The 12,802-nt window shown below is 39.2% G+C and overlaps 1 protein-coding gene across 6 annotated transcripts in view; it reads left to right on the forward strand.

Annotated features, from left to right (window-relative positions):
- The window catches only part of cnih3 (cornichon family AMPA receptor auxiliary protein 3), a 71,971-nt gene that overhangs the window by 9,941 nt on the left and 49,228 nt on the right, over window positions 1–12,802 (forward strand). For all 6 annotated transcript variants that reach the window (XR_010911273.1, XM_067482698.1, XM_067482697.1 and 3 more), the window contains exon 2: window positions 5,542–5,610. Coding sequence is in view for 5 of the 6 variants with exons in the window: in XM_067482698.1 (XP_067338799.1) it covers window positions 5,542–5,610 (69 nt within the window). In the remaining variant the exon portion in view is untranslated. The remainder of the gene's footprint in view (window positions 1–5,541; window positions 5,611–12,802) is intronic.

Genomic DNA, 12,802 nt, shown 5'->3' on the forward strand with positions numbered 1-12,802 from the left:
TTAATAAAATTTCAATAAAGCAAACAGTCCATAGGACTTTCTGGCACTGGAGTCTAATGGAGGGGGGTGCTTTCAGAATACAGCTAGGTTGGCTCAGCATTGATCCACATGTTCATTAACCCCTGCTGGCGCCTCATCCATCATTGTGACACCACTGGTTCTATTGTTCCACTACACTGGAGGTTTATATGGCTGATCATTGTCCTCTCTCATTTTCCTTTCCAGTTCTCTTTTTTCATACAGGATATAACCTGCCACAGCAATAGCACTTCATGTTTAAGTTATGGCACGTTACAATGTGCCATTTATTTATGGCACAAACAATGTCTGTTTTTTCTTTTATTATTATTATTTACTTGCAGTTTTACTGAAACCACAGTACATTTTGTCTTAAAGTCCCCAAGTACTGATAACAGCGAGTTCTGGGGAAGTAAAGGCAACGGGAATATCATTAATGACAAGCAGGGTGGTTTAAGACCTGGTACAAATAGCTTTGGTGGTTACGGGAAAGAGAGCATTACCCATGTAAAATTCATATGTAATTAACTTGAAAATTTGATTGCTTGATTGTATTTCGCCATATTTCTGGAGTCAAGATGTGCTTCCAATGTATCATATTGTAGGCAATTTAGCAAAAGCTTATAGTATTACTCAGTGATACAGATAGAAGATAATGAGCAGCTGTGCTAATTATGAGTGAGATACTGAAAACAGAACAGAACAGAACAGAAGAGTCTTTTTCATGCATGACAGCAAGGAAACGCAGATGTGCAAATACCTTGTTAGCTTGTACAGTTACTTTACACATAACATTATTGTTAAAGTTACAGTATGTTACTTTTCTTTGTGTGTGTGTGTTACTGCAATAAGGAACATACTTAATATTTATGCTTCAAGGCCAGGGACAGTCTGAGCCTGTCAGGAGCATTATGATTGTGTCGGAAATCATGCTACAGGATCGTTTGGGCCAGTAGGCTCCAGCCTTTTATCAGCCAGGAACACCCAGAGTCAGCTCAGTTTTCCTGCAGGTTGCCCCGGCCTAGTGTACACTATTAGAAATAGGGGACCAGTGGGTGTCTATTTCTGTCCCAAGTGACAGTCAGTGTACCCCTTAGGACTAATTATTTGACTTTAAATTGTCCTTTTGAGGGCCTTTTTCCCCAAGCAGTAAATAGGTGCATACTGTATATGTGCCATTTATTCATATTACAAATATTAAGTTAATAATGTAATTATCTTTGACTAAATAAAATGAAAAGCAATGTAGAAATATATCAGATTTTATCTATGAAACAACTTGTTATCTTTGACATTTTTCTAAGACTATCCATGGGATTCACATTGACATGACTGTGTGCGCTGACTATGACTGATTGACATGCCCTTGGACATGTCCTGTTAGTTTTGCTGCACCCAATGGGACATATTGCATTGTTGTTATCCTTGATTGTCCACTGAGTTTTGTTGACCCCAACTAATTTCCAGCTTAGCTTAACCCTCATGCAACATGAATAAGTGAAACAGCTGTGTGGCACTGACTACACAAGGAGAGACATGGAGTAAGAGAGTAGAGCCAAACGTTGCATTTACAGTATTTGAGACAAAAACCAAAACAAACGAGCTGAAAGATGCTAAAATGCTGTCCAAAGTTAGGAAAATGGGTTGATTAGTGATTTTTTTTTTTTTGGATATTGATTCATTACTACCATGAACCCATTCACATTGCACACACTCATTTACCCCTTTGTTAATATATAATATTTATTCGCATGTTAAAATATTACTATAAAAAATTGTCGGTGTTGATGTAAGAGAAAAAAATCCACTTAAATTGGAATATAGGCAATAATTCACTAATGTCATCAGCATGTGCACGAAGCTTTTCATAACCTTGTCTTACACACTAGCTGGGGATCCTTATGACTCCCTTTTGGGAATAACTAAATATGAGCCTTCACAATACTGCATTGACTCCCAGCCTCTAAGGTTAAGGAAGGACATATACTGAAAGCAGTGTTTCCATAGTAATCTAAAGGCTGCCACTGATTTTTAGAATAAATGCAAATGCCATCCTGCAGTAATGCCACTGCAGAATAATTTATCTGCCCAGTCAGAAGGCGTGATCACACCAGCTTGTTTAGTGTAAACAAATGTATTTCTGTAAAATATGATCTAATAACCACCCACTGTAGATGCATATGTGCTTATCATTTGCCTTTGCCTGACAATCCTGACATCTGAATCATGCACGCATTATGCTGATATTAGGTATTTGGTTACAAAACACACACACGGAAAAAAAGGAGAGATTTGCTTCATGTTCTCGTGCCACAGTGAAGGAAGGGGTTAATTGTGCCAGCAGTGTTTATTTGCATGAGGGAAACTGCCTTCTCCAGCTGTCTCTCCCTGCAAAGGTGTTCGGCACAGATATGAGCCGACAGTGACATGAGCATGCTAGCGATTAAAACACCAAGCCAGCTCACGGGGGCGTGGATGGCCAGCGACCTCTGGGACATCGGCAGGACAGGGTGTATTTTTGATGTTCAGAATCAACACCGAGATGAGAAAACCGATTCTAAAAAGGAGCTGATTGAGAAACCGAGTAGAGTAGGAAAGAAAAAGCCTCATCATGTGAAGCAGGGCATCCTTTCCTTTTTCAGTAAAGCTTAACACAAGCTTCCCTAAACCTGAACATAATGGAGGTAATATGCATTTTTAGGCTTCTTCTGGGGAAAGTGGGCAGCACCTTTTTGTCAACTTTGCATCACTGCTGTTTTTTTAATGCAGAGAGCGATTCAGTGTAGTCCACCAGTGCTCAGCTCTCAATTTTGCTGCATCCATATTAGACTTAGCATCTAACGCTGATGTCATTGGGTTTTCAATTGCGTGTTCGAGGTTGGTGAATTAACCCATATTCATTGGGTTTAAAATCCCAATGAATAATTGAGAAAAGACTTTGAATAATTAAAGTGGACCTTGTAGTCCTTCACATTAGAGCGGATTTTCCTTTGATTGCCGTTGTGGGTTTTATTATTGTTACCTCCATAAAAATGCCTTGTAGGCTGCATGGAGGGAAAGAATTGTTTTCGGTTGGTCCTAGTTTCAACCAACTGAAAGACAGTGGAAATGAGCACACATTTTTTTTTCCAGGCACTGACACACAACAAATTAGGCTACAACCATGTCTTTGTTCCTCTCTCTTCCCACTTGCATGTGTACACACAGACACACACACACACAAACACACACACACACACACACACGCACACACACAGTAAGGTGTCCGTCCACTAGCAGGCACATTCTGCATTAAAATCAGTTTATGCAGGATTCTGTGTGCCAAGGCAGAAGCAGAGGGTGCCAGTTGTCTGTGTCTGCAAGCCAACCTTGACTTCAAAGCAGTCAGTTAAAGTGGAGATCGGCATCAAAAATAGAACTGAATTTGCAAAAACAAAAATGCACAGTTGATGCCAGCAGTCTTCTGCAGGAATCACCCTCTAAACATGTCACAGATTTGGGTTTTAGTTCTCTGGTCTGACTGAGTGGCCTAAGATCAAGGAATAATTATGTGTTTTGGGATGTTTTATGTTTTTTTTTTTATGCATAAAGCTATTGAGCGATTTTTGGGGAAATAGGGTTTGATAGGATTTCATAGTTACATTTTGGCATAGATACAGTATTATGAGCAAGATGCGGTGCATGTATTAGCTGTGATAAATACAACAGAGGCGAGATTGACATCTGATGATGTATTTTAAAAAAGGCTGTGGTGGACAAGTGGTTGACAAAACACCGGACTTGAGTAAATTGGTGTTTCTCATTTCAGTGTTTCTGCTTTAGTCAGTGTTGTGACCTTAATGTTGCTTCCGTATTTTAACCTACACCACATTTTTCATTTTTGATTTTTTAGCCTAAACCTAACCATAAACCTAAACCAAACATCATAGCAACACACAGTACTCCATTATTTTAACCTAATGAGCCTTCTAGTCATTCTGCTGCCAGTTTTGACTTCCACCCAAATAAATGGCATAAATTGATATGCAAAAGAATGGATGGATAAGGTGGTTTGTATCATCTGAATAAACTATCGATCGATTTTGTCATGTTCCCACATAGCAGTAATTACTTTACGGACAATCCCTTGACTGCTCCCTTCTTTCTGACACACACTCAAATAGCGTATTCCCTTCATTGGGTGAACATAAGGATACATAGGCGCTGCACTAAATTGCTCTTCTATATGCTGTACATGAATTTATGCACCACAAATACTTGTGGCAGTATGTGCGTCTTTCTATTGCCCATTAGGAACAGACTGGGGAAAGCTTACACACTGTAACACAGCAAAGCAATGAGGATCAATGTCGGGATCCACTGGGAAATAATGTGTAAAGAGTGGCCTGTGAGTGTGAGGGTGAGCCCAGGGAAATAACTCAAGAGTGCGTGCAAACTTCTTCCTTCTCTGAGGTTAATTCCGTGTACGTACCAGGCTAACACATTCATACGCAAATACACATGCCACTGAATGCACAGATAACATTTTGATACCATGTAAACCATAATCCAGTCTTTTTCTGCACACACACACACAGAGATATACTAATGCTGCTCTTACATCTTATAGTTCCCTCATTGTGCACACAGACAGGGGACAAAGTAGCTCATATGGCGATAAACTCATATCTTTACCTCTCTCATACTCGCATTTCCATCCTGAGGCCCAACAAGTCAAGCAATGACATCTGTCTTTTATAGTGAAAATGCCTCTACTGCAGAGCATGGAACACCAATGGAACTGTTGCATAGTTTCTTGACTGTTCATCATTTCTTTGACACTCTTATTACTACAATCCCTCTTCCACCCACTGCAGCAGGGGGTAGGCAGCAGGACCAAATGACACTACTCTGAGGGGTTTCTAATTTCAAAGTCTGATAAATGCTGTGCCCCTAGGCAGATGTCATCCAACATTTTGAACGGAGCAGATCACATTAATGATGAGGAGGAGGAAGCACTGATTCCGAGCTGGAGGAGGTCTAGAGAGTTTAGGTTACATATATAGTTTATGTTGAGGCCTGTAGTTTGTCAGACAGCACCACAGGTGATGTTGACTGCTGGCTTTAGTCTAAGTTACTAATCTGAGACACAAATACTGAGCTCTAGAATTCTAGGTAGGAGAAAATAAGCCTTTATGAGGGATAAGACCTTGAAGAATAGAGGGGTTAAATAATGCAGGACAAACATGTGCCTGCATTCTATAGTACTCAGTGAGCTAGTATGTTGGATAAGCTAGTGTATAGATGTATAAGGTCTAGCAACACAGACAGTTCTTTGCTGTAAGACTGTCCGTCCTCCAAAATACTGTACGAGGTTGTTTGTTGCACAAGGCAAAAATGACCAAAAGATATGCAGTATTATTATTATTATCCATCTAGTATTCGTTACTGCATCTCCTGTGTGCACAAAGGTTAATTGGCTTGTTGTTTCCCAATGTTGTTTCCCAACTGTTTACATCATCATTTCTTCTTCTTCTCTTACAGATAACAGCTTTTGATGAGCTCCAGGCAGACTTCAAAGTGCCAATCGATCAGGGAAATCCACTCCATGCAGTAGGTTTTATCTCTTTATGCACTGTTAGTTGCAGAGCCACATTTTCTCAACATATTTGTTTTTGTCATTTTATGTACAGATGACAATTGTAAGAACAGGTGGAAAAATGCTCAAATCAATTCGCTGCGCAGGCCCACTGATATAAAAACACTTGGTTCCCAGGCTCCATCCCCTTACTGCCACTCGTGTTGTACATAGGACTTCAGGCCAAAGCATCAAGTATCAATGCATCATCTTTTATCTAAGTATGGATAAAACAAAAGTGACAAGCCACAGAAAGAGAAAAACAATTGGTCAGATAGTTGTTTCAATCCCACACACAGTGACAATAACACCTGCCAGTGCTAATGCAAGTCATTTCTAACTTTCTACTAAATCATTTCCAACCTCATATCTCCAGAAACACTGCTTGTATAACCTAAGCTGAGTTAAGGACAAATGTAATTGGAATGTACACTTTTTGCCCGTGTGTCTGAATAGAAAACTACTCACAGTATTAGTTTAAGTACTCGCCTAATAAGTAGAAATACAATTTCAAATTCTTTTAGTTTATGTCTAAGTACTGTGGGTTGGGTTTAAGCCTGGACATGGACCAGACCAATCCAAAACCTTGATTCTTTACTTTTCCACCATTCTGATGTAGATTTACTGGTAGGCTTTGTGAATCTCTGTCATACTTTCATTTTCTAATTAGATAGAAGAGGTTTCCTCCTGACAACCGTTCCAAAAAAACATACTTGCTTAGTTTTCTTTTAAATGTTCTTTCATAGACTTTAACATGCTCAGTTGTACTTCTTCGACCTTGTGGTGAATGTGCTGGGACGTCTACTCCTGGGAAGACTGGCAACTGTCTTGAATGTTTTCCGCCTCTGAATAATCTTTCTCATTGTAAAACGTTGAACTTTACATTGTTTGGAAATGGTTTTATAACCTTTTCCAGACTGATGTGCAGCAGCATTTGCTTATCTAACACCATTGCTTATGTCTTTCCCTCTTGGCATTTTATTAAAACTACTTCTAGGGTACAAATAAAGTGATCTGAATTGAATAACATACACCTTAACACACCCAAGACAAGTGCTTTTATCCTCAGTTCTCCCAGGCTGCCTGATAAACTAATATAATGTGCAATAAATAATAAATAGATTCCGTAGTTTAAATTGTGCAGATCTACATAAATGTACATGTATATGTAACTACAATAATATATTTAGAGATTCCTAAATGCACTGAAGTATAATTTGAGAGAACAGGATAGTTTTTCTCCAACACCAACCATACGCCAGTGTCACCTTGCTCTGCTCCCTTTCCTTTTTTAAAAATCTCACACTTAGGAAACAAGCAAACATGTTCTGCTTCATCGCTCTTGAAAATTGCCACAGTAGCAATCAGAAAAGCATGTACATTAGCATTGGCCTGCATCAGAAAGCGGCCCCCAGTGAAGTTGTTTTAGGATGAATTCCAGCCCTCTAAATCCATTTCCCTTGAGTCTTTTGAGTTTTCACTAACACAGTTGGCTCTTAATAATGCAAGGTGCTACAGTACAGCACGAACAGTTAGCTCGGAGGTGACTTTGACTTAAGAGCTCTACACTGTATAGGTTCTCTGGAGAATTTACTTCTATACATCCTTGGAAGTCCACTCATCCTCAAGAAAGACCGAGGGGTAGTGAGAGAGACGGAAGAGAAGTAAAGTTAGACAAAAATTGCAAACAAAGAGAAAGAGAAGAATTATAGACAGATGAGGCTTGAGTAGAATTTTCAAGAAGCTGAAAACAGTGCATTTGACCAAATCTTTCCACTCAGTGCCATTTTTATACTTTCTCATATTTGCATATAATTATGCAATGCAGATTTTTTTTTTTTTAAATCCAATGAGGGAAGAGGTACAAAAGGTTCCATCTAACTTTCTCTTCTGTAATTCATAATCCCAACTTACCTTTTTCCTTTTCATGTGAACAACTGCCCATTTCCAGATGAAAATGTGTCATAATAAAGCCTAATTTCTCTCGATCAAATACATTCATTCATTTTTTGTTAAAGTTGTGACCAGTTGTTCTCAAAGTATCTACAGAGTAAAGGTTGTGAATTTGCTGTTACTCTACATTTATTTATAAACCCCATTCACAGAAGAGTTGGGGCAATGTGTAAAATGGAAATAAGAAGAGAAATATATATATTTATATATAAACAATCAAATTTGGGAAGTGTGGAAACCAATTGCTTTATTATTAATAGTGAAAACTGTTTCCCATTCTTGGTTGATATAGAATTTTTACTGCTCATGTTCATAGCCAAAGGTTTTTAGCAAGTTACAGGTCTGGACTGCAGGCAGGCTTGGACTTAACTGTACTGCAAAATAAACCAGACCTAGAGTGACTGTATGTTGCATTTACATGAGGTCCCAAAGATCACAAGCATTCAGTTTTACTTTTGGGCCTTATCCATTGCATACAGGGATTTCTCCAGATTCTGAAGCTTCTAATAACATCAGGTATTATGAATGATAAAATCCCAAAATGCTTTGCAATTTGATATTGAGAAAACATTGCCCCGTCGGTACTTCTGAAAAGGCCTTTTGAGCATCTTAATATTTTATCTTTGTACTTTTTACAATCAAACAAACATTTAAAATTGCATTCTCTTTGCTTACATTGTGCACAACATTCCACGAAAATTTTGGGTTGCAAACACCTGCTGTACAAGTTAGCAAATTGAAATTATTTTCATTTGCCTGTGTTACCAACCGTGTCTTCTAAAGATTAGGTTCCATTGCACCTAAACTGAATTTTAGAAGATGTAATGCACTAGATAGATTATATTGCTAGTAACTCCCATCTTGTTTAAAGGAGGTTAAAACATTTTAGATTTTTCATAGTATGTCGTCATGATTCTTTCTATTTAATCCAGCAAGTAGAAGGCTTCACTTTGAAAACAGAAAACAGTCATAAGTCTCTTTCCTTCTCTGTATCTCTTCTCTCTCACACACACACACACATGCACAGAGAGAAAGAAATGATCCATATGATCTGTCTCTCAGTAGCTCTGTTACATAATGTCTCCCACCCTGCGTTTCTTCCTTCCTTTCTCTCTGTCTGTCTTTCTTGAAAAAAGACTAATTAGCAGTTTTTGTCAGCCTGCTCCCTAGAGGAGGAATCACATCGTGCAGGCCCTTCACACATACACAAACACATCCACACAGGTGCAGTCTTTTTGTCGGTTCTTCATCTTAGACACATTTGCAGTAATCTTTATATGTAAAAGTTGTATAACTTGCTTTCATATTGTTGGTTTTAAATACATTTCTGTTGATCTTGTTGTACGTTGCGAACTAAATTCAAAGTTTAGCTTCTGACCTTCTACTTCTACTGTCACTGCTTCAGACTTTATTAAGCTTGTGTCACTGCCTTGAATTATTGTGAGAAATTAAGGCCTGCTTGCAGCTTCATAACTAAATAATTTTCTGATGTGTCATTTAGGTGAACTCCACTCATTCAGTCGCTGAAAATGACAGCGATCCCAAGCATAATTGGTTTACATCACGACACAAAACAAAACATGAGAACAACCCAAGATAGATAAATAAAAATGTCAGTACGTGGGCTGATCGGTCATGTTTTAGATGCCTGCTGCAGATGAGTTGTCCACCAATCTCACAGTTGTTGGTTCAATCCCCGGCTCCTCCGGTCACATGTCGAAGTGTCCTTAAGCAAGACACTGAACCTCAAGTTTCTCCCAGTGAGTGTTGGCCAGCTGCATAGCAGCTCCCCCACCGGTGTATATGTGTGATTGTTATTGTGAGTGTGAATGGGTGAATAAGAAGCAGTGTAAAGTGCTTTGAGTGCCAACAGGTAGAAAAGCGCTATATGAGTGCAGAACATTTAACATTAAAGGAGGAGCCGGGTGTCAACCTCTGACCCCTATGGTCAGTGGGAGGCCACTCTACAAACTGAGCCACCGTCGCTCCTTCCCAAGGTCACTATGCATAAGAAGCAGCAAACAATAGACAGTATAAACAGAGCAGAACAAAACAAACTACCTAAAGGATAAAATTGTCCGATAAGACTAATTAGGTAAAAAGTTACAGGGAGAAATCACAAAGAATAAGCCATTTTACGTAGATGAGTCTTGAGCTGTGATTTGAACAGGGATAAGGAGTCAGTGTTACGGATGTTGTCAGGGAGAGAGCGAGAACGGGGGGCAGTGCGACTAATTGCTCTAAATCCCATGGTAGTCAAATGTGCGGAGTGTGTAGAAACCATGTACCCATAGCAGAAGAACAAACAGTACGAGAAGGGGTTTACGACTCCAAGAGCTCTGAAAGGTGGAGCAAGGTTATGAAGGGGGTTTAAAAGTAAGAAGGAGAAATTTTAAATCAATACCATATTTGATGGAAAGCCAGTGAAGCTGTTGAGTGGGAGTGACATGTTGCATGGCTGGAGTCCAGGTTATAATACGAGCAGCAGAATTCGGAACCAGTTAGTCTGAGATACCAGATAACATAATGCATGTTGCATGTTGTAATGTTTTTCTAATGTTTTAAATTGCAAGATCACGCAGAATTCACTGTGACAGTGGGAGTTGTTGAGGGAGTGTATTATGTACTATCGTGATAACAACTCCAGAAGATACTTACTTGATTACTAATCAGCTTCAGGACTTTAAGATGAACTGAACGATTAATGTACATTTTATTCCCTGTCACTTACTGGTGATGTTTTAAAATGGCCAATAAAAAAAACTAAACTTGTGCTTTAACGTTTATGTGATCCCAAAGTTAGTTGTTTGGGACAAAGGTTCTTGATCACTACAATATTCTAAGAAATGTTTAATCACTCATATTATATCCCAAAAGTTTGCTCAACTTCATACAAGGCTTCGACAGTTTCAAATATTTCTGCAAAGAATCACTGCTATGAATGTGACTGTGAACCAGTTCATGCTACAACAGACACCAGCAGACTGATAAACTAAGTGGAGAAAGACATATTATAAATACCCCAAATTATAAAAAAAGTAAATAAATAATACGACGGTGCAGTTTAGACATGTCTTATGTAAGAACTGGTACGCCCACATTTAACAGGTAAATCAATTAACTCCCCAACGAAAGTTCAAGACTTCGGAGTCTAAGGGGAAATTTATTTCACATCATTTAAAGGCCCCTTTGCACCAGGAGGGCATTAACATTATGAACACTCGTTCACTTCCTCTTTAGGGGTTCATTGTTCAACCATGCTTAAACAAGGCAGTTCTTGTAATTGAGAATTTGCTGTCCAGCCCACGGCGTTTCTGCCAGCTCCAACTCTTTGTGCTTACCCTTTCTCTAACTCGGTCTTACTGAATTCATGTGCCACACATGCTTCTCGTGCACATTCCCAGGGAGTAACATTTCAAAGAGACCTGAACCAAGCTGCATCCTACTTTGAGGTGTAGTAGTGAAATGATCTTGGCCTTGATGAGGTGCACAGTCCCTCACAAAGAAGTAGACATTAGCAGTGCAAATAAATCAGACTGGGCTTTTCTATGTATGGATGGATATTGGTCTATGTGGGAAGGTCACACCAAGGACAAAAGGAAAGCTGCAAAGAAAGTCTCACCACTACAGACTGATCCCATTTGTCTCCTTTCCTACCTCTGGAACATGGATTCATTTTTGTCTTTTTTTCTTTTTTTTTTTGCCTATTATGTTACACTTGCTCATTGTACCTCAAAGTCCAAGGTTTTTCACTAGAAATGGCTTTTGTTAACAACTCTTAACACAGAGCCACACACATGAATAAATGTTACAAGATGATACAGCGGTCACCCTCATTTTCACACTACCTTTTACTTGTTTCCTCTCTCTCCATTATTACATTGGGGGTTCCTGCAGAAACGTTTGGTTTCATTTGTTCAAACACAGGCATAAATTAAAAGATTTTCCAAGAGAAACTTCTGTTCTAACAGTCTGCACATCCTAAAATGGGATTTAAATATGTCTGTTTATATCCTTATTGATACATATCTCAGAAAGTGATATACAGGCTCTCGGCATTTGATGAATGTTTCAAAACGTTATACCACTGCTTTTTTACTGTAGTGATGGGAATTCTGGCTTTTTTTTATTTTTATATGAAACCAGTTGTTTTGGCTCAGCTCGCTAAAGAGAGCAGGCTCTTTCAGCTCCCAAATGGCAGCATCCAGGTACTAGATTTAGCTTGTCTTTAGCGACGATCGGCATTCATGTTATCTGCCCAGTTTTGGAAAAGATTCTCCCTGAAGGGACTGATGTTGCTACAGTGCTCATCGTGCCATCACGTGTATGAGACGCGGGTAGACGGAAGCCTTGGTCTCCTACCAGCTCGGTGGATCTGCACTTTGCTGGAAAAGGGACGCGCCAAGATACGATTTCGCTTCCAGTATTGCATCTGCCCCTCTCCCTCCTGCTCAGTGCAGACACACACACTCCACCACGCATCATGTAGTTGACCAATCATGTGCGGCTTGAACAGAAAAAAAGAATAAAAAAAAAACCCAAAACAACAGCAGTTCACTATTACTTTTATGTAGCGAATGTAATGACTTAGTCATTATGTTCAGATGCAATGTATTTTTTGAATGAATGAAACAGTAGTTACGAGTCGCCAGGTGGTAGCTGTGGAGGTCAAGGACTGTCAAGCCAAAGTTTGGTTCCTGAGTCCTGTGTCTGGTTGGGTTCAGGGTTCAAGATTGTAGATTTATATGTTTTGTTTAAATGGCATGTTACATTCTCCTGTATTACTCCGGCCCTCGATCTTCCTCTGGCCCAAACCAGCTGTTGTATCTTAGGTTAGATGTCAACATATTATCATTATCTTCACAGGAAACATTATGTGGTTCAAATTACATTTCTAGAATTAAAAAAAACATGGATAAATGCACACTATATAAGGGCACAATATTTAAACACATTTTAATTCATTTTCATTAAGTTATCTTTTGTGTCTAGTTTAGATTCAGACACTCGGACTTGAATGTTCTCCAAACGCTATTGTTCCCATAAAGTTTCGGCTGTTAATATTCACGACCAGCTTATGCAAAGCAGTAAAGTCCAAGTGAATGTCCACAAGCACAAACTGAGTGACGCTTAGATCAATTTATGATTTATAAGCAGGCAGAGTTTGCTGCTCCGAGTTTGCTGCTCCTGCTCCACAGACGGCAGTGCCACTTA

The sequence above is a fragment of the Channa argus genome, chromosome 17 (genome assembly GCF_033026475.1).
Source record: "Channa argus isolate prfri chromosome 17, Channa argus male v1.0, whole genome shotgun sequence".
Taxonomy (NCBI): domain Eukaryota; kingdom Metazoa; phylum Chordata; class Actinopteri; order Anabantiformes; family Channidae; genus Channa; species Channa argus.